The sequence below is a fragment of the Talaromyces amestolkiae genome (assembly GCF_001896365.1).
Source record: "Talaromyces amestolkiae strain CIB chromosome Unknown scaffold27.1, whole genome shotgun sequence".
Taxonomy (NCBI): Eukaryota; Fungi; Ascomycota; class Eurotiomycetes; order Eurotiales; family Trichocomaceae; genus Talaromyces; species Talaromyces amestolkiae.
The window spans coordinates 61727-75539 of NW_024468063.1; the positions used below are offsets into that span (position 1 = coordinate 61727).

At 48.3% G+C, this 13813-nt stretch overlaps 6 protein-coding genes across 6 annotated transcripts; 4 read left to right on the forward strand and 2 right to left on the reverse strand.

The window, feature by feature from the left end:
* Positions 1 to 233: 233 nt before the first annotated feature.
* On the reverse strand, positions 234 to 1950 carry BHQ10_009839 (uncharacterized protein; the record flags this gene model as incomplete). The annotated part of the gene is made up of 3 exons (XM_040882797.1): positions 234 to 644; positions 707 to 1296; positions 1386 to 1950. The coding sequence occupies 3 exons, from the start codon at positions 1948 to 1950 to the stop codon at positions 234 to 236; spliced, it is 1566 nt and encodes a 521-aa protein (XP_040738341.1).
* Positions 1951 to 2709: 759 nt separating this feature from the next.
* Positions 2710 to 3499, forward strand: BHQ10_009840 (uncharacterized protein; the record flags this gene model as incomplete). Its single annotated transcript, XM_040882799.1, has 4 exons — positions 2710 to 2857; positions 2912 to 3030; positions 3172 to 3381; positions 3440 to 3499. The coding sequence occupies 4 exons, from the start codon at positions 2710 to 2712 to the stop codon at positions 3497 to 3499; spliced, it is 537 nt and encodes a 178-aa protein (XP_040738342.1).
* A 967-nt stretch (positions 3500 to 4466) lies between these two features.
* Positions 4467 to 5492, forward strand: BHQ10_009841 (uncharacterized protein; the record flags this gene model as incomplete). The annotated part of the gene is made up of 1 exon (XM_040882800.1): positions 4467 to 5492. One exon carries the CDS (start codon positions 4467 to 4469, stop codon positions 5490 to 5492), a length of 1026 nt encoding a protein of 341 aa, XP_040738343.1.
* A 675-nt stretch (positions 5493 to 6167) lies between these two features.
* On the reverse strand, positions 6168 to 7309 carry BHQ10_009842 (uncharacterized protein; the record flags this gene model as incomplete). Its single annotated transcript, XM_040882801.1, has 2 exons — positions 6168 to 6990; positions 7038 to 7309. The coding sequence occupies 2 exons, from the start codon at positions 7307 to 7309 to the stop codon at positions 6168 to 6170; spliced, it is 1095 nt and encodes a 364-aa protein (XP_040738344.1).
* Positions 7310 to 8739: 1430 nt separating this feature from the next.
* On the forward strand, positions 8740 to 10086 carry BHQ10_009843 (uncharacterized protein; the record flags this gene model as incomplete). The annotated part of the gene is made up of 4 exons (XM_040882802.1): positions 8740 to 8864; positions 8914 to 8961; positions 9019 to 9654; positions 9708 to 10086. 4 exons carry the CDS (start codon positions 8740 to 8742, stop codon positions 10084 to 10086), a joined length of 1188 nt encoding a protein of 395 aa, XP_040738345.1.
* A 547-nt stretch (positions 10087 to 10633) lies between these two features.
* BHQ10_009844 (uncharacterized protein) lies at positions 10634 to 12763 on the forward strand (the record flags this gene model as incomplete). Its single annotated transcript, XM_040882803.1, has 5 exons — positions 10634 to 10719; positions 10789 to 11133; positions 11192 to 11650; positions 11696 to 11949; positions 12000 to 12763. 5 exons carry the CDS (start codon positions 10634 to 10636, stop codon positions 12761 to 12763), a joined length of 1908 nt encoding a protein of 635 aa, XP_040738346.1.
* Positions 12764 to 13813: the final 1050 nt, after the last annotated feature.

The window sequence follows — 13813 nt, forward strand, 5'->3', positions numbered from 1 at the left end:
AATCACCACCGAAATGGTCTTATACCACTGAGGTATGCAACTTGGCGTGAATTATGAAGCCGCACAAGGTCAAAGATTATCCGTAAATCGATTAAATGAGTCTGCTATGAGTCTCTGGAGTTTCTATACCCCACAACGGTTCAAAATCAAAGCCCAAGCATAGACTAATCGCACAGCATCCACCAGCAGGAGATCAAACAGTAATATTATATTAAACCCACAAAACTACCCAATCAAGCATGAGCCTGCTCCACCTGCTCAACAGCCCTATCCAACCCCTCCAGCGACTCCTTCATCTCTTCTTCCGTCGGCAAATTCACAATAATTAAATACAGAACATCCGGCTGCAACTTCTTCCCCAGCAAACCACTTTTTCTTCTTCGTGGCGGAGCTGGCTTGCCTCCTTCCTTTTGGTCTGTGGTTCCAGCAGTGGCATCTTTGTTAGAAGACTCACGCATTGCGTTCCATCCATCGCCCACTTTTTCGAAAAGCGACTTCTTGGGTTGCCCGCCGACTTTACCGCCTGTAACGAGTGAGATGAGGGAGCCGTTCATAGCGGGATGATTGGGGTCGTTGTATCGTGAATTGAACTGTTTGCGTTGGGAAGCGGGGACTGCTAGTGCTGAGCCAGGGTGATCTGCTTCCTATTCAACAACACATTAGAATATCGATTTCAAAAAAAGAGAAAGCCGAAAAGAAGGCATACATATTCCGCCTGCGCCTTTCGATCAATATAATCCGCAACCCAACTACCCGCACTTTTCAGTTTAGTCCGCGTCCCCTCTGATTCAGGGTCCTTCCCCTCAATGGCTCGCAAGGCAGCCCTGTCGAGGTCCGGATACACCAAAGGCGCAGCTTCGGGTAACTCAATCTCTCCATGAGTAGCACCACTAGTCAACCTCAGATTCCTTCTCAGTCTCGTCGTCCTGGTCTCTGCAGGGTCTGCATTACTCCATTTTGCGGCCGCTTGATTGAGATCTAATCTCTGCTTTGAGACCACGGTTTGGCCGCCCATGGCTTTGGAGAGTTTGCTGAAGGGTCCTGTCTGTTCGCCGGGGACTTTGTCTTTGAATGCCATGATCATTGCAAAGAGGCCGCGAGGCATGAAAAGGTCTTGATTCACCCGATCGAGGAAATTGTTGCGACGGTGTCGGGTTTGGATTTCGCGTGCTGTGCCGACGGCGATTTGCACGGCGAGACTGGTAAGTGATACTGTCAATTCGGGGACCCAGCCGGTTATGCTGGCGGCGAAGTAGACTACTTCTATCCACGGTGAAGCCTGTCTCTCGTCAGTACCTACACAGGAAGGAATCAAATGCTGAGAGAAGGCCGGACCTTGCTAGCTTTATAAAATGAATCCAAAAACCCTAAAAATACATCCTGACCGATTCCACATTCTGCTAGCACGGGGGCGTAGGCGTGCACAAAACCGCGATCTTTGTTTCCCGGTCGTCGTTGGGGGATGATTACAGGGTATGGAATTCTAGCTGAAGGGTTGATTGGATCCGCGAGTTGCAGTATAGCGCGCACCATGGCTTCTTCTTTTTTCTCTTTAGTTTCTTCCGATTCGTCTGCGACAGGGGTCGATTCGACTTCCGAGTATGTGGGTGGTGCGACTTCTTGGGCGGTTTCGTCGAGTTGCCAGATTGCTTCGTCTTGATCTCGCTCGAGGTATCTGTCCTCTTCTTCGGTATCTTCGTTTAAGGTGAGTTTTCGGTCGATGGATTTGCTTAGGCCGGTGTCGAGCTCTGCGGAAAGTGTGTCGGGTGCTTCTTGGCCATAGTGAGGAGCGGCCGTGTTGTCGCCGCTCTCTTGCGTCGAGAGCTCGCGAGTAGAAGAAGGAGTGAGATTTGTGTTGGAGGATTTGTTGGATGAGCGTGAACGGCTATCGTGAATAGCTTCAGAGACGAAGCCGATACCGCTGCCGAGACGTTTGATGAGTTGACCCATTGCGAGGATGCTTTAATTGATTTACTTTGTTGTTGCTAATTGAGAGATGGAGGAGCTTACTAGAATATACAAAAATTCGTGACATTCACGCCTCTTATATATTTCAAGGTCTTTTCACATTCTATCTTTATCTACTCAGCTGGATAAATATCCCCACAAGTACTCACCGTGCTAAGACCTATGTAGATGAACAAGCTTCGACAATCAACAACTCAAATCAAACATTTGAGTTTCCACAAACCAATCGCTTTCCTCAACCATAGCATATCAATATGTTGGTGTTGGTTCTCCATATTTAGACGCGAACTTAGGGCTTCGCAATCTAGCGGGGGCTCGCAGAATTGACCCGAATAGGAAAGGATGAGCATTTGGCCCTCTTTTTCTGGGCATCTGCTCAGTGTTCCTGGGGCTGCGATGCACGTACCCTTGAGGTTATCGCTGAATGATACTAAATTGGATTTCAATTTTAAAAAAAAGAGGGTTTTGTCGTTGTAAATCAATCTATTTTAAGAAATTCTAGGTAAGAAATGTTGCAGTAGGGTTAGGGCTATGTATCCAATCTCGAGAGAACGTATTCAGGCGCAATTAAACCAATCAACTTTAGCATAGTTATAGAGGCAATATTTAGCCACCACGTCGCAGTTCTGACATCATTTAAGCATGTATCTTATAAATTTGCTTGTGCAACTGTGCACCTCACAGCCACATGGATACTTTGCGCATATCTAAGAGCTTTATTTTTGTGTATGTTATAGGAAAATGTCATCATATCAGGACCTTCCCAGTGTAAACGAAATCAAACGCGCCGCCGCAGCAGGTCAACGCTTTACCTCTGAGGATGTGTCGATCATTGCACAGGCGGAGAGTGAGTTGACGGGCGGAGGTCCTGTAAAGGGTGGTCCTGCTGGTATGCCCTCCCTGTCGCCCTATTTTGACGACTGTTGAATTCTAATGAGCGAAGCAACCGCCCACTCCCTCGCATCAAAACAAATGAACTTCGACGCCAAATTTGACGAACTATCACACAAACCGCCTTCGCACATCACGCAGGACGATGCGCGACAATTGCAATCTGCTGAGGTATGTTGTAAAAGTGACGGTAGACCCTCCGATGAACCCCGTACAATGACAATCTTGGGACGGTTGTTCCTTTCACCGGACTATTTACTCACGTATCCCTGGCCTACGTGTGATGGCATGCTAAATTGACGGGTGAAATAGGGACGAGCATTCAATGCCCCGCCCGGCGTTGCGAGTGTATCGGCGCAGGTACGATCGATAGCTGATCGGAATGAAGTGCTGGGATTACCAGCGGTGCAAGACCCGGGGCCGGTGTATGTGACAAAAGAAGAGGCGAGTGAGGCACAGTCGGTCGAGTCTATGTATACGGGTGGGATGGTGCCTAAGGGAGGTTATGCGGCACAACTGCAGGTTTGTATCTCGACATAATTCCCGGGGACGCAGATGAGAATAGCTGACTGTTGTTTAGAGTGCTGCTGATAAGAGGGAAGCGGCGATGCATGGGGTTACGTGGTTGCCAGAGGAGTAGACTCGCTGTATTTATTTTGAAGAACGTGAGTGCAAGCATGTAAATAAAGTCCACTCGCCATCGTATTGCATATCGCAGTCTTCATTCAGGCCATTGCAGATCGCCGTAGATGTAAATAGACTTGACTGATTTTAACTTCGTTGTTTCAAGCTGAAGCGTGACGTCGATGAAGAGTTGTCTTGAGATGAAACAGACTCCACGTATATTTTGAAACATCTCCAGAAGCAGGTCGTCTCAAGCCGGAATCCTAGACATTCTCAGACCAGCATAGCGGGATGACCGACGTGCAAACCTTGAACCTAGCCAAACGTTCTGAAATCAGTATTGTTTCAGTTTGACTTCGAGTTCAGTCCCATACCGGCTGCCACCGGAAATTTCGGCCAGAAAAAAACGTAAACATCAGCTGCATCATCAGAATGACTAAAAAAATTAGTAAAGCGTCTTACATTCGGCACGCGAACAAATCCTATTTCGAGAGATTCGGTATTATGACCCACAGGAGCTGTTGTAGCTGTGTTGTTAACGTCGCATCGAGTGCGTTGATTCAGTGTTAACCGTGTACAACAGGCGAGTCAGAAGATGTTCCATAGTGTGTAGGTCATAATAAAATTCTCATAAAGTGTTGGGCAAAAAGAACTTCGTGAGTTCGTAGAGAAAGCTTACATTAGACGAAAACAAGACTATGCCGATTAAAGTTAGCACATAATATTAAGGCTGTAAGGCTACCAGGCTATCCCCTTCGGGCGAGAGGCTGAGCATCCTCATCGTCACTCATCGCATAAAGATTGTCAACAAATCCATGTCAGTGCGCCGGACTGGACAAATCACAATGTCCGAAAAGTCCCTGCCGAGCGTATAAGGATTTGTGTTGCCCCTTTCGAGTCCGACGACAATAAAGTACGACACGCCGCGGACAAAGCGAGGGCGATTTAAACGAAGCAAAATGCTCTGACAGTGACAAGCCACCATGAACAAACGCTCCCAAATTACGCACATCACTCCTCTCCCTTCATACGTCTCCCGCGATGTAGTCCTCGACTTGCTGCACGACCACTCGACAATCATCACCTTGAACCCCCTCGTCACACACCACGGCCGCACCACGCCGCCCGAGCACGCATTGCCAGACGAACATCTATCGGCATGGTACGAAATAACCGATAAAATCGAATACATCCCGGGCACCTCGCTGACCGGCAGCGTCACCTACACCGCATGCTTGCACGACCTTCCCAACGGCTTGCAAACACACATCCACGCCCCCGCCGGTCTCGAAATTCGCGGGAAATGGCAATTACTAGGCTGGCTGCCGGGCGAGGAACGCCATGCTCCCGAAATAGGCACCGAGCAATACGGTATCCCTAAGGAAGGACTTTATTTGCGGGAAGATTGCGATTTGAAGTGTAATTTCTTCTTGACGCATTTTGTGAAAAAGAGTATGCACAAGTCGCATAAAGTGTTGGTTAAAAGGTTGTTGAAGATGGCGAGAGAGCGGGCCGCGCCGAATGCGAATGGATCATCGGGGCGAAGGGCGAGGTCGGCGAACACAGGGGAGGCGGAGGTGCGAGTTGTATCGGATAGTCCGTCGAGACCGGCGACGGGGGGTTCGACGTCGCAGTTTAATGAGCAGCGGCAACGGGCTGTACTGGAGTGGCAGTCGAAGGGATATTCCGTTTCGGTGTCTGGCGGTACACAGCAGAACGTGACATCGTCGTCAGCGCAAAGAGAACGTATTACGCGAAGAGGCCGCTCTCAATCACCGGGGCTTGCATTCGTGAAGCCGTCGCTTGGCTCGTCGAAACGATACCCGTCAGAAGGGCCGTCAAATAGACTGAATCGGAACGAATCGCCGGCGTCTAGGCCGTCAACGAATAGTTCGGATAGAGGGATATCGCTTGTTCGAACGTTGTCGAAGAGGAGGATACGAGAGAGGGATACGGGAACCCCGACGTCGAGACACGGGACGCCGGAGGTCGGTGATCACACTAAATAATATTTGCATCTGATTCAGGCTTTGCTTGGTGAGCGTTTTTCCAAATTTTGTTTCATTTGTTTTGGCTATTTGCGAGCTGGTAGGAAGGTAGGCGGTTTGGTCCAGGGTGTACATACATATTGCATAATAAACGAGTACATATACAATCAATACTACAGAATCATTCTTATATATTCATATTTGACAGCCCTACAAGTCCACTCTCACGAAATAAAAAACACATCTTTGAAGTCTGTATAGTATATACAACAGATCAGCCAATCACCAACCCAGTAACACATCCATGATCCCCATCCGCACCATCCCCCATCCGTCCTAGCCCCCTTTCCACATATAAAATTTCCGCCAAACAACCTCAGTCTCTTCTTTCTGCCATATAACCTCTCGCCTACACATATTCCCACCACCTTAAGGCCAATGCATCATTTACCATGTTCAATGGATTCATGAGTATGACTTTCACCTTGTGGAGGGAAGAATTATGGCGTAGAATTTCTTTACTTTAGGAGGCCGCTCAGTTCATGTCTTCCAGATTTGATCATTTCAATGGACGCTACTCACCTACTCTGGTAGGTGGATGGAGTGTTTGAGTTCTGGATGGGTTGGGCGGGTACATCACATCACTTGTTTACTTTTATCCTTATATTTATAAATAAATGAAATTTTCCCCTATAGTTAGATTCGATTTCGTTTGTACTCGACAAAACTCTCCATCTTCGCCCGAACATGATCCCCATAAACAACTCCGTCCGTGTCACTGGTAGCATCGACAGACTGTACAAGACATTTTTCGCCCGGCTCGAAGAAGAAGGGTACACTAAACCGTCCGAACTTTGGCACTGAGCCTTCCTCATCCTCCTCCCCCACAACACCTTTATGGTTTGCTTTTGCTGGCGCAAGAGGAGTAGGAGCATGCACACGATGCATAGTAGCCACAAATCTTCCACCCGAAACCATAGCCATCAAATCACCTATGTTCATGACTATGGATTCAGGTACGTACGGCGCTGCGACCCATTTGCCGGATGAGTCTTGTACTTCGAGGCCGCCGGTTGAGTCTTGATGGAGCAGGGTCAAGATACCGGAGTCTGTGTGAGGGGTACAGCTTACTTTTATTGCAGTAGAGGGTTCTCGAGGTGGTGTTGATGCTTTAGTGTATGTTTGTGATGTGGTATTTGTTGGTGGGGGAGGGGGGTAATGTAGAAGGCGAAGTGTGCTTAGGGAGTCTGTGAGGTAGGGGGTGAAAAAGTCAGAGGGTTTGTTGAGTGATGTGGCTAGTAGACTCAAGATGGTGGAGGAGAGGGATTGTAGTTCGGAGTAGAGTTGTTCTAGACGCGCACGGGATGTGTATGCGGTTGATTCAGGCCAGATGTTTAATTCTGTTAGGTTGAAGCGAGAATTTCCGGTAGTTGGACTTGAAGGGATTGGCTGTGTAGGACCCATTTCGAAGCCTTCTTTGAGATTATCTGATGCATCGTTGGGCTGGACGGGAAAGTACCTTCGACTTGGTTAGCTTCTTTCCAACAGATGAGGAGGCAAGACTACCCTCTATACGTATTCTGATTCTCCGGCTTGAAGGTCTTCTTCGCCAACTTCATCTTCTCTTCAAGCGGGAGATTGAAAAACTCCAACGCCAAACCAAAAACTTCGGCATGCTTGAAGGTCAATGGCGCGTTGACCAGGTATGCAAAGCCTGTTGTAGCAAATACATCGTAGAGCTTGGCGCTGAGAGTCACTCGATCAGACTCCGATAACCCAGTAGGGTTCTGAAGAGGAGACAGATCAACAATAGGGAGAGATGAGAACGTAGTCGACATTTTGACGCTTTCTTGTCAAATGGCTCTTATCTTGATCAATATTCCGTCAGGGGAATTACGGACTTTATACCTCCCACCCCTCAACGACTCGACTGAAGTATTACTCAGCATCACAGCAGAGCCGACTGCTAGAATTTCCTATCTCACGGAACTTGAGCACGAGGACAGCTTCCCAATACGGCAACCTGTTTCCCTCCTTGCAACCTGAATGGCTACCAAATACATTAACTACCCACCATCGCGCCCTACTTTGACGCTTTATACCTCATGACGCATCCATGGATCCCAACATCCCACTTTTAATCTCTGTGACATGATCTGGCCTTGATATTATTGCCGGATTGAGTAACTCCATCCTTGGGCCGTCGGATGTCCGGTCACGTGAGCGGATTTCCGAATGTTGTAGCTGAAAGGTGAAGTGATTGTTGGCAGCGGTTTTGGGCTCGCTATCTAACTATTGCTCAATCAATGCATGAAGTGATAGCCGTCGTGTGTTGGCAAATGCAGCTAAGGGATATCAAATCATCCGTCGGTCAAAGACGTCGTATCGAGATATAGCTGATACATCAAATATGTAGCTTCTGACCGGAAATAGACCCAGACATAAATTGTGGAGTCCGGTAGGCTATTGAAAAAGGCATAAACGCTTTAATCAATTAACATTACATGGGTTCGTTAGAGTGCATGGGGTGCTCGCGACTTGGAAAGGCCATCAGGATCCGAGAAATATATCGTTCGGCCAGCGGTTACGGTAGTAACTCAACACGCAACCCATGAATCATACCCGTCGGTAGCCAATTGTAGAATCAGTGTACCAACATGGCTACAATTGACTAAGGATCTCAATAAGTGAGTGTACTAGATGAAGAAAAAAGGTCGTACAAAAGACGAGAACGACAGGTGAATCGACCAATCAGCTGACTCCGGTTGCGCTGGACTTACTACGGACATAAGGTCAGACGAGAATGATAAATAAACGTCTTCATGCCAGTCGTTGTTCTGGCCAAGTCTCATCTCGTCATCTTTTAGAGCTCTTAATTATTACGAATATTTCATGGCACCCATTCTTCAGACATTTCTTCAGACAATTCTTCAGACAGGGATGGATGAATTTGGTCCGTCCTCGGCAGTGGCCCTCGATCTCCGACTCCGCGCCAAGCTTGGCATCGCCTGGACGATTGCACGTTTTTATGGCGAGTCGTTCTTAAGTCCGGACGGCTTTAGTGCTTACTCTGCCTTCTTCAGTATTAGCCTGCAAAATGCTAAAATAGATTAGCCTTAATCCTTCTCTGCGATTCTACCAGGCTACCGAATTTCATCGTCTTTACATACTAGCGGGAGAAACTCGAATGCGTCCCTTTATAAAACGGCTCTTTGCGACCTGGCGTCGTGGAAATCGGACGCCAAAGTCGTTCTTGAGCCAACGCAATATGTCGTCCACCACCTCTGCCATCTTGTACGCGCTTACCGTGTCGGCGTCGCCGGCTTCCACGGTACCGGATGATGCTGCTAGCAAACCTCACCATGGAAAGGGCCGGTTCCATAACCCTTGGGAGTATGTTGGTCTGGCTGTTCTTATCGTAATGACGAGCTGACATGTCTAGTTCGTGGGTCGAACTCAACCCTTTGAGTATAGGATCGGAGATGATGAAGTGAGTGTTTTCGACTGAACACGGCTGAAAAATGTGACAGCGGATTGACTCCTCTAGACGAGCCGTGACTGGAGAATTGAAATGGCCCGATACCACGCCGCCAACCGTGACCGTACACAAACCAAACTTTCTTCCTTCCCGCGAAACGTCCAAACTGCGAGCGACATGGTTAGGGCATGCCTGCTTCTATGCCGAATTCCCCGGCGGTCTTCGCGTGCTTTTTGATCCGGTCTTTGAAGATCGATGCTCGCCTTTCTCCTGGCTAGGTCCCAAACGATACACCAAGCCTCCTTGCGACGTTAGCGAGATACCCATCATCGATATGGTTGTTATATCTCATAACCATTACGATCACCTGTCATTGCCAACTGTAAAGGCTATTTCGAAGAAACATCCCAATTGCCACTTTTTCGTGCCGTTGGGAAACGCGTCGTGGTTCAAGGAAGCTGGAATAAACAATGTGACGGAATTGGACTGGTGGGACGAGCGCGACTTGACATTGTCGCCGACAAAGAGCGGCGTCAAGAAAGTCACGGAACCTGATGCGCCAGCTACAAAAGATGCTGAGATTGTAGGTCGTATCAGTTGTCTGCCGTGCCAACATACTTCTGCGCGAGGCGCATTTGATCGTGCCAAGACATTATGGGCGTCGTGGGGTGTCGAGTCTGGTGGGAAGAAGATTTATTTTGGAGGGTAAGCACCATTCACCTCTATTGCTCTCTTGAGAACAGGGCTGATTTCAACAGAGATACTGGCTATAGATCAGTCTGCAATCTTAAAGGCGTCGAAGACGACCACGCAGAAGAATACAATCTCCCTGTCTGCCCTGCGTTCAAGCAAGTTGGCGAACTAAGAGGGCCATTCGACCTGGGCCTTATCCCCATCGGCGCATACGACCCTCGATGGCTGATGAGTCCCATGCATGCCGATCCGCACGATGCAGTCAACATTTTCCAAGACACCAAATGTAAGAACGCGCTTGGTATGCATTGGGGTACGTGGGTTCTCACAGAAGAGGATGTATTGGAGCCTCCGCGAAAACTTAAGGAAGCTATGAAGAGGAACGGTCTTCCTGAGACGGGAGCGTTTGATGTGTGCGATATTGGGGAGAGTCGCGAGTATTAGTTGTGTTACACAATCACGTGTTTTCTTTGTTTGGAATATGACGTGTATATATCTGCGAGCGTTGGCCTGTATTATAGATTTTGATTTCATATACGGATAATCTACCCAATCCTTTCTCATCTTATTAAATTCGTCTCGATTCTCGTCCATAGATATACGGAGTGATTGTATCTAAGTATGCTTATGGCGGGTGCATCACAAATGAAATGAGCCTGTCCGGGTATAGCGCGGAGATAAGCTTGTGGACACCGGCTAGGCCCACCCGCCCGAAATAAACTCCATCATTCTTGACCTTGTGCGGCATCTACCTCACTACACGTATATCAGCACTACTGACTCCTCATGGAATAGTAATTATGCCCGAGTCGGACAAAGCGTATGTTTTCATTCTCGTCGAGTGATGCACGAAGCTTCCGCTGACTCGACTATAGACCCGTCTCCGCGCGACATAAGAAAGCATGCACTGAGTGCAGACAGCAAAAGGTACACCCCACGACTATCGACACACCTACGACCAGAAGTTGACACGGTTTATTGTGCAGGCAAAATGCGACGCTTACCTCAACCCCGATGCGCCGTGCTCGCGCTGTCGCAAAGTCGGCGCAACATGCGTGATATCCGACCCGTTCAAACGTGAGCATAAACGAAAGTTCGTCTTCTCAACCCGACAAAATAAGTGACTACAAATCTGACAATGTATAGACGACTGTCGCAACTCGAACATGAAGCCGAGGAATTACGCAAACGACTAAATGGCAACAACGACACCCGGCCGCGAAATCGACTTATGTCGCCGGCTGTGTTGAATGGTATGACGGATCTGAGTCATACACCGCAGAGTCTGGGATCATCGACGACAGGTACTTCGCCAACGCAGTCTATCGATCCGCTTGCAATATATCAGCAATCATATCCTGTTAATGCAAGGCCTGCGCCAGTTGTGTTGCAGGCTATCACGTCGCCGGCAGGGAGCGATGGGCCTACGCAGGCGAGGTCACTCAAGGGAGTGATAGTTGATGCTGGGGAGATTGACGACATATTTCAAATGTCAGTTAGTTCTCCAACAGCGTGTCATTGGGTGGTGATGCTGACTCGACAATGACAGTTTCTTCCAAGATCACGCCCCGTTCCTACCAATTCTCGATTCGAATACTACGCCCAATGCATATTACGACCAATCTACGCTTTTGTTCTGGACAATTATTTTCGTCGCAAGTCGAAATTATAGCAAGAATCCAACTCTGTTTCCGACGCTGGCAGAGCCGGTCCTAGAGATGGTATTGTTGTCGATGGGCACGAATGCTGCGCCAGTATTCAAGATTCAGTCATTTCTGCTCTTTCTGACGTGGCCGCCCCCTGGATTCGAGGCATTCTTTTCAATCAGCGGATGGCTGTTACATATCGCTATGCAGAATGGGATTCATATACCCATGGCCAGCCACGAGTTTGGACGGAATATGCGGGCATTGAGGTCGGAGCCGTCACACACGAATAAAAGCATTCTTATGATGGATATGCAGCGTCGGTCTGAATTATGGGCGTATTGTATAATAGTTTATCAGCGGTATGTTCTAGTTCTGGTAGACATGGAGCTAAGCTAATGAATTAGGGCATGTCTTTGCAAAGGTCAACCGCCACGAGCAATGCTCGATCTTGTGCCAGATTCGGGACACAAGCTGACTCGCCAACTCACTCCTATCCTTGCGCTACAATTGCGATGTTTGGATATCGTGACCAAATGTTGCATCTCGATATTTACAACTGGTGTTCGGAATACATCCCCCGAGCACGAACGAGCAATGTCCGCATTGATACGAGCGCATGAGGCTCAATTACGTGATCTGGTCGCACAACTTCCACCTAGTACGTTTTACGTCCTTTCTATTTTGCTAGCGTCGTTACTTACTACGTAGATCACAACACACTCTATCCCACCATCGCGCGTCTGCAAATTCAAGTGTTCTACCTCTACAAAGACCTTAGCGGGTCTTTTGATAGCTGCTTTTTACGTCTCACAAGCACCGCGTGCTCTGTAATCGACCATGTGCGAGTTTTATACGACAAACCCGAAACCTACGCCGGTAGTCCCATGTTCATCATCAACGCGCTAATCTTAGCATCGAGTGTCTTGCTTCGTTTATTGAAAAGCTCAATGAGCAGCAAAATTGATAGCGAAAAGGCCAAAAATGCGCTGTTCAGCGGACTCAATTTGATGAAATATATGATCCTGGATGCGAAAGATATTGCATCCAAATGCTCGAATGCGCTGAATCAGTTGTGGAATAGCGCAAAAGCGTTTCGGAAGGCAGATGGATCGGAGTATGGGACGTTACGGATCAGGAGTCGTCTGGTCATATCGCCTGTTATTGACATGGCGTGGTGGTGGAGGGAGGAGTATGAGCCTGATGCACTACCATCAGCACCGGAAAATAATGAGGATGGCGGCAGTAACGAGGTTAGCAATACCAACAGCAACAATGACCTACTCTTCGGGCCGATCTCGAATATGGCGACTGTTGGGTCTGAACACGGGTTTCTGAATGATGAGTTCCTGACTGATTTTGAGTGGGCATTGGACGGAGGAAATGGCGGGATCGACTATCTGCTACCGCCAGAGGCGTATAGTGATCTTGCGTGGCCTGCCACGGGTGCGGACCTCAACTTGCCACCGATTTGATCCATACTCACATGGCCTGGCACATGCTTATCGCATGCGATTGACCTCGTGGCGGAAAACCCACATATCCATCTTGGGGTCATTGACATGGAGATATCCATCCCGATCGAGAAGGTGCGGCGAATAAACTTTCGAGCTCGAGGTTTTGCCTCGTTTCTCCAACCATCGCGGCGGGCGGTTATCTGATGGATCATTTCTAGAAGCTTGGCCAGGCCAGTGCTAGTGGGAGGACCGAGACACCTCCGAGAATAAGCAGAAATCACAAAAAGAAGATGCTATCAACCCCACTTCAATACATGCATGGCTGCATGCATGCTATCCACGCGATAAGTGCGTTGCACCTTAGTCAGTGGCTCCGTGCTAACGATACGAGCTACAACCCAAGACTTTCCACGGGCCTATAAGCATCCACTAGCGACGTTAGCATTGCGGTCTAACGACTGCTGGATTGTGCCAACGTTCTAGGGCGGATGTTAGCCCGACTTTCCAGGGTGCTTATCGCGAGACTAGCCCAACCTCTTTCTTGTTCACTCTCTTTCTGGTCAAAGGATTCATTTGATATCGCCGTGGATAACCGCTCGTACGGCTCAGGCCGAAGGACTGACTCGTGGTGGAAGACACCCTATGATTCTTATCAAGTGCTGGAAATTGAGCCGCCACCTGGTGGTGCATGGCGTGTCACGGACCTTGGATGGGATCGTTGTTCCTGCTTCCCAAAGCGGATGGTAATTCGCAAACTGTTTATGTACCAAGTCTGGAGGTACTGGTACAACAAGGGATAAAAAGATATACACCGAACGGCGAATATGCAGCCCGATATGGATAATGGACGGATGATATCCATGTCTCAGACACATTATCCTAGATATTATACTATAATTCGATATCTAAACCCATGCATGTTCTAATAGATGCAGACATACCACGAGCTGAATGCATATCTTTCTGTGTCGGTAGAATCTAATCTAATCTCCCAATCTGCATACTTTCCACGAATCGGTCCATTCTCAGCTGAGCAAACACAGCCAACTATAACATGAAAAATATAGG